Source organism: Desmodus rotundus, chromosome 3 (genome assembly GCF_022682495.2).
Source record: "Desmodus rotundus isolate HL8 chromosome 3, HLdesRot8A.1, whole genome shotgun sequence".
Lineage (NCBI taxonomy): Eukaryota > Metazoa > Chordata > Mammalia > Chiroptera > Phyllostomidae > Desmodus > Desmodus rotundus.
In genome coordinates this window covers 176,929,199-176,950,004 of record NC_071389.1, presented here as the reverse complement: position 1 = coordinate 176,950,004, position 20,806 = coordinate 176,929,199, and the positions used below count along the sequence as shown (strand labels likewise).

General features: G+C 44.2%; 1 protein-coding gene across 1 annotated transcript; it reads left to right on the top strand.

Moving 5' to 3' along the window:
• The first annotated feature begins 9,231 nt into the window (after positions 1-9,231).
• Positions 9,232-14,136, top strand: CDKN1B (cyclin dependent kinase inhibitor 1B). The gene is made up of 3 exons (XM_024575751.4): positions 9,232-10,249; positions 10,770-10,899; positions 12,845-14,136. Exons 1-2 carry the CDS (start codon positions 9,775-9,777, stop codon positions 10,889-10,891), a joined length of 597 nt encoding a protein of 198 aa, XP_024431519.1. The 5' UTR covers positions 9,232-9,774; the 3' UTR covers positions 10,892-10,899; positions 12,845-14,136.
• The last annotated feature ends 6,670 nt before the right edge of the window (positions 14,137-20,806 follow it).

Sequence of the window (20,806 nt, the reverse complement as noted above, 5' to 3'; positions counted from 1 at the left end):
AAAGCCAAACTATGGGGCCTTGAAAGGGTCACATGTAAATGGGAATCAAAAGTTCATTTGGCTTGTTGGAAGTTCTAGACACCTTTGCCTGGCAGTCCATTGCCTATGATTCCAGCACACAGTGACTCTGCTGGTCCCTGTGTGTCTTTTCTCTGCACTGTCTATTCTCTTTTACTATGACCATCTGGTTTTTACCGTACTTCCCAGTTCTAATTCTTGAGAATGTAAGATTGGATTGGCTAATAATCATCTTCTTTCTTTTGGGCAGAGCTTTCTGTACCGGGCCCCTCAGAAATCACAGCTCTTGGTCAAGAGCTTATGCCATGTGGTGTGGTAAGGGGGTGGGGCACTTTCTCTTGAAAGGGGCTGTAGACTTAATGGGTTCCATGACTGTCATATCTAGGACGCCTAATATTGGGTTGGCCAGTAAGTCCATTTGGGTTTTTTCCCATAAGAATAAAAGACACGTTTTCCATTTCACCGATAACTTCATTGAATTGGATATTTTTAGTATGTCAGCTATCTCCCATGTGGTATAATGTTCATTGTTCTCAGTTAATGTCTTGATTTGATCACTCTCAACTTCAACTGGTCTACCTGACCATGGAGCATCATCCAGTGAGAAATCTCCACCATGAAACTTCGCAAACCACTTTTGACACATTTGATCAGTCACAGCACCTTCTCTATACATTGCATAAATCTTTTTGTGTGTGCTTCAGTTGTGTTTTTACCTTTCTTCAAATAATAAAGCCTAATATGCCAGAAATGTTGCATATTTTCTTCCATCTTCAATACCAAAATGGCTATACAAAAATTCACTAATTTTGATGTTTTTTTAAAATGATGATGACAGCTGTCACAATACAATCTAACAAAATTGTTTCAAATGAAGTTAAAGACAACTAAGCACTAGGAGAGCCCTCTTACAGAAAAACCAAATGAATTTTATGGCCATGCCAATAGAATGCAGTAGCGGCTATCTCTTTGATCTTCACTGGAATGTATGTATTTGCCAATATCTATTGGTCACTACCTATTTTGCATTAGTTTTGTTTAGCGGATTAAAATCAGCCTCATTGGAAAATACAAAAAGTGTTAAAAGACTGTAGATTTATATCTGAAGTCAAGGCAAATATGTCATAGAGGCAGTGTATGCGTTTGTGGGAGGGTATTTTTCTGAAAGAGCTAGGTTTAATAGAAAATGATCAGATTTAGGTTGTTATCTTGAATTTGCATCGATCTGTGAGTGATCATAGGCAAGTCAACTTTTATCTGTTTATACTTCCTCACTTTCCTTGACTGTACAGACAGTTTTTAAAACACTCTGTTATGGCCCTGGCTGGTATGGCTCAGTGGATTGAGTGCTGGCCTGCAAGCTAAAGTGTTGCCGGTTTGATTCCCAGTCAGGGCACATGCCTGGGTTTCGGGCCAGGTCCCCATTGGGGTCATGTGAGAGACCATCATACATTGATGTTTCTCTTTCTCCCTTACTGTCCCTCTCTCTAAAAATAAATAAGATATTTTTAAAAAACCACTCTGTTATGATATAATAAATGTTAGATTCAGATTATTATGAGTGATGTATGAAAATGATCTGAAATGTTAATAGGTGGAAGCTGTGCAAATTTGGACTTCAATTAAATTTGGTGGGGATTAAAACTGTGTATGCATTTAGAAAAGTAGATTATAAATATGCTGCAGTTTGAAATATTGCAGGATTAGGGCTGACAGTTCTGGCCTTGTGCTGCCCTCCTGTGCTATTTAAACAGCGCAGCAGGACAATTAGGTTCCTGCTTCACGAATGCTCTTTGCGGGGAATTCCATCTTCTGTCCTCATGTGGCCGCAGAGGGCCTACATATTCTGGATGTCTCTGTTTCTTTAGTAAAGGAAGAGGAGGAAAACTATTCTGGCACATTCTAGATCAGAATTATAATCCCAAATTAAGGAAAAAGGAAAAAATTGTAAATTGCAGTTGACACTGGAGATATAATTTGCCCGCTGATACTGGAAGACCCAAAGACCCTAAGCAGATTACTGAGGTTTGGAGAAGAATACCTTTATGACAGCATCAGGAAAGGCTTTCTGTCAAAAATAAATGGAAATGTAACTTATTGTCCTCTTAATATGCAAGGATTTATAATAAAGGTTTACACAGTCTATTAGGGTGGGAACAGAGGTGCTGTTCTACAGTGATTTTTCAAAGCAGAACATGAGCCAGTTGAAACTTGAGATTCACAAGCAAAGCTAATTCTGTGCTAATTCTCAGCGCATTTTCCAAGTGATTCCTTTCAAAGAGATTTGAGGTAATTTCTTAACATGACAATTTTTAGAGATTTATTTTAAAAATAAATTTAATAAATAGTTTAAATTTATTATGTACTATGCAATTATTAAATTGTATACATTTATGTTTAATTAGGAATGAAATATAATACAATGTTAAAAAAAGATACTTAAGGAAGCACTATGAAAACACACAATAAAACAAGTAGAGAAGATAGTTACCTTTTCAATGTGCTCACTCCCCCATCAGCAAGCTAATGCCCAGACCTCACCCCTAGCCTGCTTCCAGACTGGTTTCCTGATATTAGAACCTAGACACTCTCTGTTTAGAGTAGTAGTTATGTGTGCACATTTTATTCATGTGGGTACACAGTATGCATGTACATGACTCTCCTTTTTAGTCCATTCCAGTGAGGCTTTCATATCCTCCACTCTCCCAAAACTACTCTTATCAAGATCACCAATGAGCTCCATGGGCAAATCCAATGATTACTTCTCATTCTTCATCTTACTTAACCCTATCAGCAATATTTGAACCATCTGATTTGAACATTTGAACCTTCCTTCTCTCTCCTCCCTGAAACACTTTTATTTTACTTGGTTTCTGAGTCACCTCTCTCTTGGCTCTCCTCCACTCCATTCATGGCTCCTTTCCAGTCTCCTTAGCCGAGGTACTTCCCACCTTCTTTATTTCTACAAGTGGTAGTGCCCTAAGGCTTACTGCTCAGGCCTCTTCACTTCTCTGCCTCACTCCCTGAGTGATCTTACCCAGTCCCATGGCTTTAGTATCCTCTAAATGCTGAAAATTTCCAAATTTGTATCTCCAACAAAAACTTCTCTCCCCCGAATTCCAGACTCATATGTACAACTGTTCCCTCAACATCTCCCTCTAGATGTCCATGGATATCTCAAACTTAACACATTCAAAGCAAAATTTGTTCATCCCTCTGTCAATCATACTTTAATAGCCATCCCTTTGTTCAGTTGCTTAGGCCAACTAGCCTTGGAGTCATTATAGACTCCTCTCTCTCATACACACACTCCATTTCCAATCCTTCTGTCAACCCTGTTGGCTGTATCCTTAAACACTCATCTATCAGTGCTACCCTTCTTTCTACCTAAACTGCTACCACCCTGGTTTGAGCCAGCGGGACCTCTTTTGGGATTACTTCCATGGTCTACTAATTGGTCTCCCTACTGCTTTCTTGCCTCTTTGAAATACTTTCCATTCAGCAGTCAAAGTGATCAAAGTTAGGAAAAGTCAGATAAAAACCCTGCTCAAAGATGGCTTACCTTGATCAGAATAAAATTCAAAGTCTTCACCATGGCTTATAATATGCACATGATTGGGGCCCTTGCTTCTCTGATTTCATCTCCTGCCTCTCCATCCCTACTTATTCTATTTCTGGAACACAGAAAATTACATGCCCTCGTTTCATTCAGGTCTCTACTCAAATGTCCTTTATCAGAGAGTCCTTTTCTGTTCATATAGCATCTGTCTTCATTACTCTGTACACTCAGCTAGTTTTTCTTTTTGGCACTTATAACAACACAACATACTATGCTTATTTACTTGTGTATTGTATGCTTTCCACACTTGAATGTAAGCTCTATTCCGTGAAAGCAGGGACTTTGGCTATCTTTGTTTTCTGCTGTGTCTCCAGAGAGTTTGGCATCTGGTAAGGGCTCATTAAAAATGTCATGAATGAAAGAATTAACAAATATTCATGTGAACTGTTATTCAGAGAGTAGTCAGAAGCAGAAAATGGGCAGTTTCCAGTATTTTTTTTTAGGGGTAAGTTTGTGTAAACTGAAGACTGAGATCAGAACCAAAGGAGTTTTTCTCCTTCATGTTTTTTCAATGTAAAGAATAGAATGTAGTCAAAAATGGTGAATTTGGTGGTAAATATATTTATTGTTCCAAATTCTAAATTCTAGTCACAGGAGCTGTCCATTTATGTTTTAATTGTGGAAATTAAATCATGTGTATGGTCGTGAATTCAGGTTTTGCTATTTACTTCCTATTGTGTACATCCTATGAAACCAGCAATACTGGTAAACCTGCATTTGTTTACTACATTTTACTAGAAAATGAAGACTTCTCTCCAAGTGAAAATGCTGAATGCATTCTTTTTCTTTAAGGTCTGACTCCAGTAGATAGATCCATTTTAAACCGTTCTTGAATCCAGTTTCTTTCAAAGATGATATTTTTCTTTTCAGGAATTTGAATCTCACCCCCCCCCCCCCGACATTCCCTTTATGAACAGTAGGTGAACTTTGCCAGTGAAGCCTCCACATCATTTGCAAACCCACCAAGTCATTGCATCTTCTACAAGGATCACCACTGTGGACTCAGCTTCAGAGGAGCAGGCATGCTCATCCTAGTGCCATTTCTACCCTCTTTTGTGGCTTTAGAACACTCAGCCTTCTCTCTCCCAGGGCTTCCTATGCCAGAGAGGATAATAGCATTTGTCTCACAACTGTGGTCCTATGGGGATCAAATTTGGTGTCAGGTGCCACTTCTGAACAAAAAGAGCTGTCTAAGGCTGCTTGAGCACCTTGACAGTTATCTCTCCACTCACCGTCAAGACTGCAAGCACCACATATAAAGTATCTGCAGCTATGTCTTTGTAGCTCAGGGGATCACTCCAGACTGCTTCCCACTCTTTGTTCCAAACCATCTCATGGTCTCTTGGCCAGTGCTTCTACCTTCTTGCCTCACACTAGTACTCTGCCCAACTTTCAGCTCCCTTTGGATTAACACCATAATGGGGCTGTCTACCAGTTTTTCATTTAGTTATGTCCCAAGAGACTGTCCCTCAGGGCCCAAGCTTGCTCTTTGTTCAGAAGACAAATTTGGACAGTGATCATGTTATTCTCGCCACCAAAAGCAACATGAGTTCCCATTGCTTATGAATAAAACAGAATTTTTTTGAGCATGCCAGCCTTGGCCTACCTCTGTCTGAGCCCATCCTACAATGGCCACCCCTATCCAAAACATCCTTACAATCTTTTTGACATTTTTATCATTCTTCAAAACCTGACTTCAAAAACCTGACCTCCTTCATGAAGTCTTCCTCTTTCCCCCTCCTTTGTACTCCATCTTTGTACTGTGTTCCATGAATTGCATTCTACCTCTGTAGTTTTTGTGTGCATAATGATCTCCCCATCTAGACTGCATACACTCGAAAGACAGGGATTATGACCTAGTCATCCTTTCTCTCAAGCTGCTGAGAATAAAGCCTTGGGGAATACTTTACACTTGGTGAGATCATTTTATTCCACTGCTTAAGATCTCCTAACGCTCCATGGCTTCCCATATCACTCAGACGAAGACAGAAACCCAACACAGGCCTACATGGTCTTATATGATCAAACGTTCCTGTTACCACTCTCCCGTTGCTCCTTGCTATTCCTCAAACACAGACAAGATCCCACCTCGAAGCTTTTGCATCTGCCTTTCGCTTTATTGGGGCACTCTTTCCCCAGATATCTGCATTGCTTGCTTTCTCAATTTCTCAGGGCTTCTCTCCAAAGCCACTTTCTCAATGAGGCCTTCCCCAATCACTTTATACACATTGGGACCCTTGCAACATTTTCTTTCCCTCTCCCCTGCTTATTGTTTCTCCATAGCACACATCACCTTACATAATATGTACTTTCCTCATTTATGGTGTTTCTGTCTCCCCTACTAGAATGTAAGCTTCATCCTAGTTTAAATGTTTGTTTACTTCTGTATCCCCAGAGCCTAGGATAATGCCTGCCATATCGAAGACAACCAATAAATATTTATTGAAAGAGAGTAAGAATAATTAAATAGAGGTGCTAAATATTTGTTAAATTGCATGAAAAGTGTCAGCAACAGATGCCTGAAATTTCCAAATTCTAAAAATATGTCGGCCTAGAATAGTGAAATTGAATGAAAGCTCCCTCATTATAAGCATCCTTGAGAAAGGATTAAAGTTGTGTACCTGTGGTGGGAGGGGCAACTGAGCAAGGCGTCAGGACTGCCACAGCCTCCCGCTGCTCCCTAGGACTGCAGCTGGGAGACCGCGGGCCCTACCACTTTTGGACACGGTCTACCACACAGGTGTTTTAAGTTATTTTGGTCTTTGCCTCTCTCCTCCGCTTGTGAAGGACATAGATTTTGGGTGGCTTTTGTAAGACGTTTCAGCTCTTACTAGGGACCTTCCAGGAGTAAAAATGACAAAAACATCACCCACTACTAGATTTTGGGTCTGGGCGAAGCAGAACCCATTGTAGAATGGTGCAGAGGGGAACTTTCTGTCTTCTACGCAGGATCCGCCTTCACACTGTTTATCTGAAATGTTTCTCCCCATCTTACTCTCTTGCAGTTGCCTACTCTCCACAGGAGGATGGCGCTCTGATCTCCACCTTCCTTCCTTCTTCGCTCCCATAGTTTTGTTTTTGTTTTTTTTTTCACGTTTCGACGCTACGACAGCAGACGTCTGCCTTCTCTTTATTTGCCGTAGAGCTCTCCGGTGCCTTGACTGTAAATAAAACACTTTCGATCATAGCAAGGTCGACGTAAGCACACACAGCTTTTCTGCTGGCAGCCAGACGCCTTAAGGTGGCGTGACTGGGACTCGTTTACTTTTCAAGATTAACCAAGCAACAAAATGGTGCTCCTACGTATTAACTGAAGAAAGATTCAGGGTGTAAAGGGGATGGAAGTATTACTTTTCTATTTTTAGGTAGTATACCGAGTCCACAAATAAAATGAAACTGTGGCAAGGTGTAATGCTCTAGAGTATTCCATTTCCATATATTTGGTAGTGTGTGTATTAATGCATGTGAATATATGCTTATGTATAGGATTCCTGTGTAGTCTAGCAATTATTTTAAAATTTTGACACAATGATCTAATTTCAGGTATGAGGTATAAATTATGGTACGTAGGCCTACCCCAACTGTCCTGTCCCTCTCCCCTCTTCTCCAATCTAATAAATTAAGGGGAGGCATTAAACGTAGAAAAATAAAGATGAGACCACCTACTTTGATCCCAGGTGAACTATTTTCCATCAGGCAGGAAGTCCTGACTTTGCAACAAGGATTGGGCACTGCCTCCCTCACTGCTCCCTGGCTATCACCCCTGTCCTTTTGGAACCTGCATTTTAGTTGAACTAGTGGGTAGTGATCCCAAAGACCAGTGATAGTTGCATTTAAATATCAGTGAACACAGGCCACGTCAAGAAATATCTGCAGGCAGCCCAGGACATGAGAAGGAGCCATTTTGAATCACTCGTAAGAGAGAAGGACCTGCAGATTACAGCACAGGTGAATCCTGACCAAAACCTGAAGCAGTTGGGACCATTAGGTTGGGAAAAAACAACATGAACCAGCCTGAAAGAGGAGACCTGTGCCTAATCTTGGCTCTGCCACACACTGGATCTGTGTCCCTGGACAGGAATCCTGAGTCTCAATTTCCTCAGTGGTAAAAAGAAAAAGGTGAATCACAGGGTTCCGAAGGTCTCTCCTAACTCTAACATTGCGGTGTGTATGAGGTGAATCAGGCACACAGAGTCGACAAACAATATGTGGTAAAGAAAAGTTAAAAATCAAACTTTAGCAAGATGCATTGCTGCTATGGACTATTGAATTGAAGGAGATTCGTTTCCAGGAAAATGTAATAACTTGGCGCAGACCAAGATTATATGTACTGGGGGGTGGGGTGGGGTGGGGTGTGGCAGTTGAAGACCCACTGAGACCTGAAATGTAACAGCCTTGCCCAAACTGTTTTAACTCCTACCACTGTGCTCAAGACGATATTCATAGGTAAATTTCAGGTTGCCAAGGAGAGCAGAGAAATGCCTGAATAATCAGTCATGAAGACATGGTTGTGGTGGTTTTATAAATCACTTCATAATCTGGACTTTGAGATTATTTTCACCCGTCAACCACTGCCCTCTAAAAGCCTTCACTCGCACCTGAATGTTGTGGTTGGGAGAGGTGAATCTGGAGAGAAAGGTGGAGGAAGGAAGGAGCTGTCGTAGTTAGCAGCGGGACTCCGTAGAGGAAACTGCTACAAGCCGGGAAAGAACTGAAAAATACAAAGAAGAGACGAGTTCCCACAGGCAGCTCCTGTCAATTGCCTTAACCGTGCTCGGGCAGCAAGAACCTGGGCCAGGGCTGTAACCTCGCCTTTGAAAACTAAGTGTGTCTGAGACAGCTACAAAGTTTATTAGGGACTTGGGAGACCAGTCGAGTTTTTCACCCTGAAATCTTATTTTTGTTGAGGGAGAGCTAGGGTTCAGATTATTATAAATGCTGCCCCTACTCCAGGCTAATTTGTAGAAAGACGTTCGCCTTGGCTTCTTCCCTAAACCCACCGTCTCCCCTCGAATAACAGACTAGCAGGTTAAGGGTGATCTAACCACTGCACACCCCAGCTAAGGAACTCAGGCAGGGGGGCTCCCAGGCGCACAAGCTTGTATTTCCCCGTCTCCCCCGCAGTGCTGTAAACTGGGTTAGGGGGTGAGAGCCCAGCTGCGGGCAGGGCCCCCAACGTCTGCCTCCGCCCACCAGCTGACCGCAGTGCGGGGAAATCAAGATCGCCACCGCGGCGCGCAACGAGCTGCCTGCAACCTTCGAGATCCTCTGGTCCAGCCCTCCGTTTTCCCGGGAGGAGCGGGAGACCGGGGCTTCGGAACGGCCATGCGCCCATCAGCGCCGCACCGGGAGCAGAACCCAAGGCCCCGCTGGCCAGGCCCCTCCCCACCTTTCCAGCCGTTTGGCTAGTTTGTTTGTCTTATTTTTAATTTCTCCGAGGCCAGCCGGAGCAGGTTTGTTGGCAGCGGTGCACCTACAGCAATCACGCGACCAGCCAATCTCCCGGCGGCGCTCACGTAGTCGGCGCGCTCGCGGAGGCGGGGAGACGGCGGGATCGCGCCGGGGCCACCTTAAGGCCGCGCTCGCCAGCCTCGGCGGGGCGGCTCCCGGCGCCACGACCAATGGATCTCCACCTCTGTTTAAATAGACTTGCAGTGTCAATCATTTTCTTCTTCGTCAGCCTCCCTTCCACCGCCATATTGGGCAACTAAGAAAAGGGGGCTCGTCTTTTCGGGGTGTTATTCTTCTCTTCCCCTCTCCCCACTTTTTCGCCCCTCCGCGACTCTGACGCCGGAAAGGTTTGGAGAGCCGCTCGGTTCGCGGGACGCGCGGGCTTGCACCAGCCTGGACTTGGACTGCCTTTGCCACCCCCGCCTCTTGCCGCTCCCCTCCCCTCCCCGCCCTCCCGCTCCTGGTACACTTGATCCGCGGAGACATTGGGCTGCTTGGCCCTCACCCCCTCCCCAGACCTAGCGCGCTCCTGACGCGCCAGTTACTTGTTGGGGTTTGTTTCTCTTGGCTCCCAGGGCAGTCGCAGGCTTTATAAGTGGAGTTCGGGCTGGGTCGGGGCGTTTTGTTTTGTTCGGTTTTGTTTTCCGAGAGCGCGCGAGAGGCGGTCGTAAAGACCTGGGAGGAAGATGTCAAACGTACGAGTGTCTAACGGGAGCCCGAGCTTGGAGCGGATGGACGCCAGGCAGGCGGAGTACCCTAAGCCCTCCGCCTGTAGAAACCTTTTCGGCCCCGTGAATCACGAAGAGTTAACCCGGGACTTGGAGAAGCACTGCCGAGACATGGAAGAGGCAAGCCAGCGCAAGTGGAATTTTGATTTTCAGAATCACAGGCCCCTAGAGGGCAAATACGAATGGCAGGAGGTGGAAAAGGGCAGCTTGCCCGAATTCTACTACAGACCCCCGCGGCCACCCAAAGGCGCCTGCAAGGTGCCCGCGCAGGAGAGCCAGGATGTCCGCGGGAACCGCCAGTCGGGGCCACTAATTGGGTCTCAGGCCAACTCAGAGGATACACACTTGGTAGACCAAAAAACTGATGCATCCAACAGCCAGACGGGCTTAGCGGAGCCGTGCACTGGGATACGGAAGCGACCTGCAACAGACGGTAATGACCCTCTCAAAACCATAAAATGTCTGTTTGTCTGGGGCACCGCCTTGCCTGCTTGCAGGGCTTAACTCATCAGCTTTCTTTTCAGCGTATCCTGATGCAGCTTCTTGGGAGCGAACTTTCGTAATCTAGGTTGTGAGTGCTACCTGACTGCTTGTCTGTGTGTGATTTGTAAGTCAGAAGCCTGAGATTGTTTTATCTGATAATTTTACTAACCGAAAACATCGCAGATCCTTCTGTCTAGCCGGCGGTAGGTATGTGACAACGTTGGGATGTTTATCAGTGGCCTCCCTCAACGCTTTGGAGAGAGCGCTTTGGGGCGTAGCAAACAGTGTCTGTTATGTGAAAACAACCTCATTTTGTGACCTTAAAGGCCACTCGGAATGACGGGTCCAATGTGGGTGGATGTGGTGGGTTTTTCATCCCCTGACTGTTGAGCCAACCTCTGCCAGCTATTGTTTTTTCTAATAAAGATTGTTTGTGTGTGTTCTTTTTAAAAATTCCCTCTTGTCCTTAGATGCCTCTTCTCAAAACAAAAGAGCCAACAGAACAGAAGAAAATGTTTCAGATAATTCCCCGAACGCGGGTTCAGTGGAGCAGACGCCCAAGAAACCGGGCCTCAGAAGACGTCAAACGTAAACTGCTCGGTGGGTTGATGACCAGGACCAAGTAACTGGCACCCAAATTGGGCTGCAGGAACTCGGGAGCTTTCAGACCCCGGACACCCGATGTTAGTGGTTGCTGGCAGAGTAGAGCTTGTGGGTTTTTGTTTATATTTTGTGAAGTCAAAAAAAAAAAAAAAAAGGAATGGGGGGAGGCTGGGAGGCTGGGGATACTGTATTTCTTCAGTTTCCATATCCTGAGGTCATTTTCCCTTGAAACACGAAATGACTAGAGCAAGTGTCCCAGGCAAGTACTTGTAACCAGGGCCCTGTGGGGAGGTAGGTCAGTTTCTTGTGAGTCCCACCAAAACATGTTGGGAACAATAGGTTCTTTCCTCATCTGAACACCACCGCGGGGTATGCCTCTCAGACCCACTTCATGAGAATTTGTTTCCCAGAGGGTTCAAGTTGAGTCAGCATATTCTGGGCCATACATGGAAAAATGGCAAATAAACGATTACATTTAAATTTTGTGGGAAACTGGGTGCAGTTGGCTCATATTTTGTTAATCAAATGGTTAAAAATGCAAAAAGAGGTATGTTGTGTTCTTTTATCTTTATCATTTTCATAAACTGTCATTTTCCTTGTTTTCTGGTAAGTTTGGGGGACAGAAGGAAGCTGCATATTAAAAAACAAAACAAAATAGAAAGCTCAAAAACACAAGCAAACAAACAAAACCCTAAGGTTCCTCAGAAGTTCTGATAACACTGCAATTGCAAAGCAGAAGTTAAATTAATTCTGCCAGAGTCAGCAATCCAGAAACAGGTCAGCGTGTGTATGCTAATCATGCCACAACAGGACCATTGGGTTATTTGTAGGGGAAATGGGTAGCAGACATCAGGGCTGGCCAGGGTACGTCTACCCTGAACAGGCTGTGACTTCTCTCCCCTGGCCCCTCTATATAGGCTAATCGCCTACAATATAAAGAAATCTTAATAGACGGTGCTACTAACTTTTAAAATCCCTTGTTTATAAAAATTAAAAATAAGGAACACAAGGATTAAGGTGGCATTCAAGTGTGGTGTATTTTTAAATCATAATGTCATATCTATGACTTATGACAAATTCTTCACGTACATCTGATATTCTTCAGACCTTGTACAAAATAGCACTATAGCACCTCTGTATTACAGCTGTATATGAAGTGGGGAAATTGGGTGAAAAATTGTTCTGATACAACCTTACCACCTGCAGCTGTTGTTGGTTTGTGCCTTGTGGCCTAACTCATCAGATGACTCCGTCTTATCCTGACATAGAGAGGCATTTGTTAGTAAATGTGCCAGTTCAGCGAATACTAGAAATAGCAGTAAAGCCCTGTGCAGAAGCATTCATGTGTATTTTCTGCATATGACTAAGAAACTAGAATATTTTGAAAAAAAAATGTTAACAAATTTTTTGGAGAACTATGTTTTACATTGTTTTGCAAATTTAGAAAATTTTGCTACTCTTTAAGTGATACAGTTTCTTAATTTTCCTGTCTCTTCTTTCTCACCATCTTTGACCCTGATTCGCAAGACCAGGATTTCTCGACCTCTACACTACTGACATTTTGAGGCAAATAATTCTTTGTTGTGGGAGGTTGTCCTGTGCATTGTAGTGTTTGGCAGCATCCTTGGCCTCTCCCACTAGATACCAGCAGCCCCCCCTTCCCCTAGTATGCCAACCAAAAATGTCTAAATATTGCCAAATATCCCCTGGGGTACAAAGTTGCCCACTGTTGAGAACCAGTGCTGTAGATAAAAGTATCTACACAGAGAGAAGAGTAAAAATCCAGTGAGGGGAACATTGGGTAGAAATGACTGTTGTCATAATGTTTAGTACCTGTTTTCCATCACTCAGGTATTTCCCAACTAAGTGACAAAATAATTATTGTATTGGTAATGTTATTCTAGGGCATTTCTCCTAATTCTTTCCTCTGTTTCTCTTGCAGAATTGAGAGTATGTTTCCTTGTGTATCAGATACCCCACAGCTTGATGAAGCAAGGAAAATATGAATTGAAAATTTTAAATACATATCGCTGACTCCATATCGCTGGACGTCTTGTATAAGCACTGAAAAGGAACAACACAATAACACTAAAATTTTAGGCGTTCTTAAATGATCTGCCTCTAAAGCATTGGATGTAGCATTGTGCAATTAGGTTTTTCCTTATTTGCTTCATTGTACTACCTGTGTATATAGTTTTTACCTTTTATGTAGCACATAAACTTTGGGGACGGGACGGGAAGGGAGGGTGGGGCTAAGGAATTGGCGTGGGGATGTGAAGAGCTTGCCTCCATTTAGAGCAAGGAGAAAAATATTTGACTTGCATAAAGAGAAGCAGTTTAGGGAAAGGGTTTGAATTTTCTTTAAAGATGTAATGTCCCTTTCAGTGAAAACTGATACTTTATTTTAAAAATCATTCAAATTTTAACACTGACTACAAATAATCCCTATATTTTTACAGGAGGCTATTTCTCATTTGGGAGCTCTGCTAATTCCATTATGTAGCAGCAAATAGCTCTTTTTTTTTTAACAACAACAACAAACTGTCCTCAGTGCCCCCCTCCAGGCCCCCTTAAATTTGGAATTTACCAGTTCATTATTCAGCAGTTAGGTAATCACTCCAGATAATTCTGGGCAAAAAAAATGGGGGGAGTTCTGAATGCTCAAATTGACCATCTAATTTTTATTAGATTTATTGAGAAAACTTCCGATTTTCTTTTTGCTTTGGGCTGTATAGACACAGTCAAAATAAAGATCTGTATGCAACTACACATAACAAATAATGAAATAATTTTAAATTTAAAGATTCTCTATTTGTTAATTTGCCCAAAGGAAAGTGGTGTTTTAAGAGGAAAATGTGTATAGAAAAAAGACAATATGGTATAAGTGAAATGGATACTACATCTTTAAACAGTATTTTTACATTGCCTGTGTATTAAACAAAACCCTTTGAAGTGTACCTGTGTACATAACTCTGTAAAGACACTGAAAATTATACTAACTTATTTATGTTAAAAAGATTTTTTTTTAATCTAGACAATATACAAGCCAAAGTGGCATGTTTTGTGCATTTGTAAATGCTGTATTGGGTAGAATAGATTTTCCCCCTTCTTTAAATAATATGGCTGTGCTTAAAAGGTTGCATACTGAGCCAAGTATAATTTTTTGTAATGTGTGAAAAAGATGCCAATTATTGTTACATATCAAACAATCAATAAAGAAAACTTCCATAGCTATTCATTGAATTGAAGTGTATGTAATGTGCTTTTACTAAGCTGGAGGTATTCAACCTGGCATTTTAGTCATATTTCCACAAACATAGTGTGAAGTGGTAAGTAATCTAGGTGATTCAGGCCCACAGCTCAGATGTTTCTGTGGGTCTGAATGTAGTAGTCACTATTTTCCACTTAGTTCTGTGTGGGTGGATAAAACTGTAGAAGTATGAAGTGGAAAAGCCACATTTTCGTATAAATATTGTCAGATCTCCATTAGTTAAATATTTATGTCTTCTAGGATATGAATGTGTCAGAACCGAAAATTCTTACATAAGTGTACACTGATCACACATTTGCAGGATTGAAAATGAAAGTAACATTGGTGACTTTCTAAATTTTCTATTTACACATGCCAAGTGTGAGGAATTAGAGCAATTGCTCAGACCATCTAATCTACACCTCTTGTGCAAAATATTCAGATATATAGGTTTTTAAGAAATTGATGTGCATTCCACACTAATTTAGATAAAACAGGTATTCAAATTAAACTGGTCGTCATACAGAAATTCCTAAATTTCTGAATTTCCTGGTAATAATAATTTACACAACCCAAAACTGGTTAATCTAAACACAAAATCTAAGGGCTTTGGGTCCCCCATATTCACATAGCAGAGAGAGATTATTTTTAGTTAAATAAGGGGGAAAATAAGATATTTGAAAGTCAGATTTACTAAAATCATGTAATTCTACATTCCCTTAAAAATGTGGTTAATATGTAAAAGTAAATTATTTTTTCTAGGAAACTGGAAATGGTTAAATCGCAAAAATCTGAATTTGAGTTAAACTGTTTTCCTCAAATTGTTGCACCCCAAAGGAGCTCTAAACAAGGTATTTTCAGCTAATTTAGACCCGAAGTTGCAGTTTTTTTTCTTTTTTAAAGTAAGGTTGACTCTGTACCAACTGCCGGGAAGGGAGAGGTGAAAAGTAGGTCCTTTGCTAGCTAGCCTGCCTTTTCCAAGTAGGTATTATTTTAATTAAAGACTGAAAGGTGTTTTTGTGATTTTGTTCAAAAGACGCAAACAGAGCGTTTTTCAGGAAGACACTGAGAAAGCAAGAAAAACAATTCAAAACGGGGAAGAAGGAGTGGAGGGAGAGTCAGGAAATAATGAAATAAAGATTCTCTGGGCAAAAAGGGTACTTTAAAGTGTCTCTAACAGGAAAAAATCCCCTTAATTGTTGCATGTACCCCATTTTTTCTTTCCTACATAGGCATCTTTAATGTGAATTTTTAGAGATTGCGTTTTAGGAGTGCTGGGCCAGGAAGCAGTGGATGCTCGCCGCGCTAGGCACGTTCACAGGAACGCAGTCCCCAAGTTGCCGAGTGGATCCATTACACTTCTGTGTCAAGTCTCCAAATTCGTCCCCGCGATTCGGAGCGTCCTCTCCGGGGTCCAGGACTCCGTCGCCGGCTGCGAGCGTCCCTCTAAGGGGACCCGGCCACTGGCGACAGCCACGCCCTGCCCTGCTCCCCTGGCCACTGCGCCGTCGTCTCTCTAAACTACACTTCAGCCCCGCGTTCGCCCGCCGCGGCAGTGGCGGAGTCGGGCAGGCGGGCGCTCGGGGACGGAAAGACCAGGTCTGGCCCCAGGTTTGAAACGTGCAGCTCCCGAGGTCGCGCACCGCGCGGGAGGCTGTGCGCAGTACCCGCGCCCGGGGCGCCCGCAGGCCGCAGAGGTCGGCTGCGCCTCCGCGAGCGCAACGGAGCTGGGCGGTTTCTCAGAAACTTGCCTCCCTCATCATCTCTCCTCCGGGCTGAGAAGGAAGCGAAAGTCCCGCATCCCTCTCCACAAATAGACGCTCCCCATCAGTGCTCTGCCAACTCCAGAACGGTGGGGGGACTTGAGCGAAAGGGAGAACCTTTCAGAATCCGTCGATCCTCCAGAACAGCAGCCCGCTCCCACCCCCACCCGGGCTCCAATGACCCGCAGCCCCGCGCATTTCGAAAGGCTTCCCGGCTCGCCGGCGGCGCGGAGGGCCTCGGCGGTGCGCAGGAGGGCCGAGCGCCACTGCCGCTCGCTCGCGGGGGTGACCTCCCCCCTCTACCCTCTCTGCGAAGTCCCCCCAGTCGCATCCCCAGCTGCTCAGCGCGGGGGTGAGCCAGGGAGGCACTAGGAAAATGTGGGTGCAGGGGTTACGGTTGGGGGACGGAGGGGACCCTGGAAATCAACAGAAAGGGAGCGGAGCAAGGGCGGCCTTTGTGGCCACTGTGCGTCCACCGCCCGGCCGCGCGGAGCGACCTTTCCCGGCAGCCGTGGAATGCTGCTTCGCCATCTCATCTTCATTCTTAGCGTCGACACTTGTTCTTCATAAGCTTTTTTTTTATGTTGAAAAGTGATTTAAAAGTTCATCTAGGCTCTCCCGATCTGTTTCCCAGAGTACTAATTTTTAAAAAAGAGTTATCATTTCTTTCACCTGAGCCACACCCTAATCCCGCTCCCCTCCCTCCCGAGCAAATTGAAGGTGAAAATCCTGGAAGCGAAGGGGAGGTGGGGGTAGGGGGAAGAACCACGGTTGTGCTAGAACCACCCTGGGGGGAAGAACCTCGGGGATCTGGGCTCGCGTGGGGGTGGGGTGAGCCTCAGATCCCGCAGAACCGAAAGTGTAGTGTTTCCACGTAAATTCGTCTCTCTCTGTGTCTCCCACACCCGCGTACCAGGCCAGTTTCGCGTGGGGACAGAGTAGGCAAGAATCGGAAAGTAAAAGAAATCTCTGCGTGTTGGGCGCGAAACGTCGAGGCGCCTCGAAAGGAAGGTGAAGAAAAAGCAGGGAGGAGGCACGCAGCCAGGCCCGGGGCCGGGGGATTGCATCACTGCAGCTCCCCCGCCAGAAAATGGGCTCCAAACCGCGGCCACCATCATGGCGTTCGGGCCGGGCCGCGCTTCCCGCGCGCTTTCCCCGAGCGCTCAAGCCACGGGCACCAAGCCTCCAGCCAGCATTTTGCAAACATTTCCTCTCCCTCGCGCGCGCGCGCCCGCCTGCCCCCCACCCCCTCCTTCCTTTTGTGTGCTTGTGTAAGTGTGTGCGTGCGTCCGTGTGACCGTGCGTGTGTGCGGACGGGAGAACTTGAAGATTGTTTTTTTCCTCTCGTTTTTTTCCCTCCCGTGCTGGTGGTTGTAAACTTGATTGGCATTGGCTGCGCCCACTGACCCCTGCGCTGAGTCCACTGAAGATTTAAGGTGGATCCGCGAGGCTGCAGCTACAGGCGGAGTCTCGCGCTCGAACTGGTTTCGGAGGAAAAAAAGCCCCAAACCCGGCGCCCGCCGCGTTTTTTACAAGCCCCCGGCGGTAACAGCCCCCGCGCGCCCCGCCCGCCGCGCGCTTCCTCCGCCCACCGCCCGCTTCTCCCCCATTGGCCGGGGAGTGTAGTTTGAATTTTTTTTTTTTGGATGCTTGTTTTCTTCAAAAAAGTACGGTACCCCAGATCGTGTGACAAGACCCGCTTCGGCGGACCAAAGTGGGGTGTTTAGTGGTTTTGTGGAGGCGGGAGGGAAGCGGGTGGGCGGAGCTTCTGTTCCAAAATGTTACCCCCAAGTGCGTTTCTCAGTGTACGGGCGGGTGGGGAGTGTGGGGCCACGGTCAGCAGCCGGGGGACGCTCTGGCGGAGCCAGAGATGTAGTAGAAACGTTAATGGGTGTCTAGGCTGCGCCGTTTCGCCGGCCGCTGGGCAGAGGTACTGGGGAGGCGCCGGCAGGAGCTCTGGCGAGGATGCACCTTCCCCTGCCTTGGAAAGGTAGAGCTGGGGAAGGCGGGAGGGTGAAGGTGGCCCGGAAAAGAACACCTCGCTACCAAGAAAAAAAAAAGAAAAAAAAAGAAACAAGAAATGCAAATACGGGGGAGGGGGAGTGTTATTTCAGAAGCCACCCAGTCAGAATTCATCATAACTCAGGCAGTCGGTGTCATTTTTACTGAATTTTTTGAAACAAGTTTTCTGTCTCTGCTTTCGAGAGTGCTTTTGTGTGAAGAAAAGGTTAAAACAAAATCGAGAGAGGGAATGACTTTGAAAGTGTCTTTGACTCCTGGGTCTGAAAATTAATTCCTTTGATAAAGTACTTTAAGATTTAGGATAATGTTATTTATAATACAGGCCTAATACATATGATATCCTTCATTAATTATAAACCAATTAGGTTTTACTTTACGGTGAATTTTTAAAAAGTTTATCATGTTTTAAATTATGTTCCAAATCCATTTCTCTCCAGATTGGCGAAGTTGGCCTATCTACATAGTTTGTGTGTGTGTGGGGGGGGGGGTCTGTGTCTGTTGTTGCGGTGTAGCCGAGGGTTTGAACCAGATGTCCAGCCTCAGCCTTCCGTCTAACAGTTCCTATCAAACTGCCCCCACCCACTTTTTAGTTCTTAATCCCCCCAATGCTTCCTAGCCCAACCAACTCACTCCTTAAGGCTAGCACAACCCAACTGAGCTTCTCAGACCGCCACGAGCCGACCTGCTTGTGCCCTTAGTAAGGAATTTTTTGAGTTAAGATTGTCCCCAAATAGACTGGCTAGCTTCAGGAAACAGTGAGCTCATCGTGCCTGCAAGTGCGAGCCCAGCACTCGTCTGGGCGATCCCTTGATAAGGACGTTGTAGAAAAGACTGAACAGTCAGTCAGATGGGTGTCAGGACTCGTGATTTTTAAAGTCTGTTCCAGACCCTTGAGATACTGTCTTTCCAACCTGGGAGTTTCTGGATGTCTACTAAATGAAGCAGTTTTCCTTGCTCATGACCCTCTTCCAGAGTTGCACTGTCCAATGTAGCAGCCGAAACTGTCTGTGGCTGTCGAGCACTCAGATGTGGCCAGTCCCAACTGAGATGTGCTGGGTGGAATTTACACCAGGTTTCCAAGAATTCGTGTAAAACTATGTTAAATAACTTCATTAATAACTTTTGTATTGATTGGATGTTGAAATGATCATACTTTTGAAATGTTAGTTTAAAATATTAAATTTAATTCCATCTGTTTCTTTTTACTTTTTTTAGAGTGGTTACTAGAACCTAGTAATTTACAGATGTGACTTGCATTATATTTCTGTTGGACCTTGTTATTCAAGACCGACACCCATGGTGACTTGAAGCTCCATCTTTGAGATTGGTGGCTAATAATACTGAGTAGGTGGTAACTTCCAGCTGCCATCTGAACTTCCTAAGTTAAATCAAGGCCATAACTTAGCCACTAGAACCTTTAAAAATAATTCTGCCAACACCTAATACCTGTCTGATTAAGTTAGGCTTCTTCACCACTTTCCAGATTTTGTAAACAGAGAGACTAGAAGTCCAGTATGTTAGGAATGACTCTGGGAAAAAATTTAGACCCCAAGCAAAACTTCCACAGGAAACTTTCACTACCACTCTTCAGCAGACAGGAAGGTGGTGGAGAGATGGAACAGTGTACTCATTCCGAGATTGTATCTCTAACAGAAGACATGAGCAGATCAAAAGGTGTGTCATATTCTTGGATGGGAATGCTCAACATGATAAAGATGGCAAGTAAATCTATACCTTTCATATTAAATTTATAACTTTACACTAAATTCGGGTAAGTTCTAATTGTCCTATTTTATTCCATTGTCCTATCAGTTTCAGCACTCAGGACCAAATTATTTTAATTCCTGTAAATTTAGAATATTTTTTAATTGCTGGTAACACTAACCCTGCACACCCCGACTGGTCCCTTTTTCAGAATTTTTCTGGCTTCTTTTGCTTGCCTTTCTTCCCCATAGGAATTTAAAATGAATTTGTCTAGATGCAAATATAATTCCTATTGGCATTAAAAAAAATAAAGTGAAACTTTTATCTTGAATCTTTTTTTGCATGTTCTTGATAAATGTTTATTTATTGTAGAATTCTAGGATTGGGGTCTTCTGGGGGAATGTGGATGAAAACAGCAGTTTTTTGTTCAGGGAGGTTTTGTCTCTAGCGGGATTGTGTAAGAATTAAGATAGTTTCAAAAACTTGGGCCTTAGGCAAACATGTGCTCTCCTGCTAGTTCTCATCTGCAGGCCCTGGCAACAGAAAGCTACTAGAAGCCAGGACAAGTGAGAATACAGAGTGAATAAAGCCAGCCTTTTGAAAATCCAGCCCCTCAGTCCATTTGGGGCTCTAAAATGCTTCCCATTTCTGAGTTGCCTACTGGGATTGAAATGTTTTAGGATTACAACACAAGATGCTCATCCACTATTGTACTTGACCAAACTACTTTTCTCAAAGTGACATGAACTCTCAAAGTTTATGTTCTCTGGTTCCTATTGTAGTAATAACACAGAAAAAAGGGGAAAACCCCCCAACAAGGTGAAGCAGAAACTGCTGGTTTTAACCTGATTCTTAGTGAAAAATGCGAATGGTTACTAAGCTATGACTTTGGGTGCAGGGCTCCTCTGACCCTTTCCTCCAGAACAATGCTTACCTTATTTCCTGGGTTTCCAAGACATTGCTCCATCTTGGTTTTCCTCCTGCCACACTAATGCCTTTTCTAGATTCGCAGGTTCTTTATCTTGCAACCTTCCTCTTGGTTCAAGCAAATCCCCCAAGGTCCAAACTCTTTGTTGAATGCCATCTTACGTTCTCTTTGGTTTCAGCTGTCACCAAAAGTTGAATGACTCTAAATCTAAACCTGTTAACTGTGATCTCTCCTTTG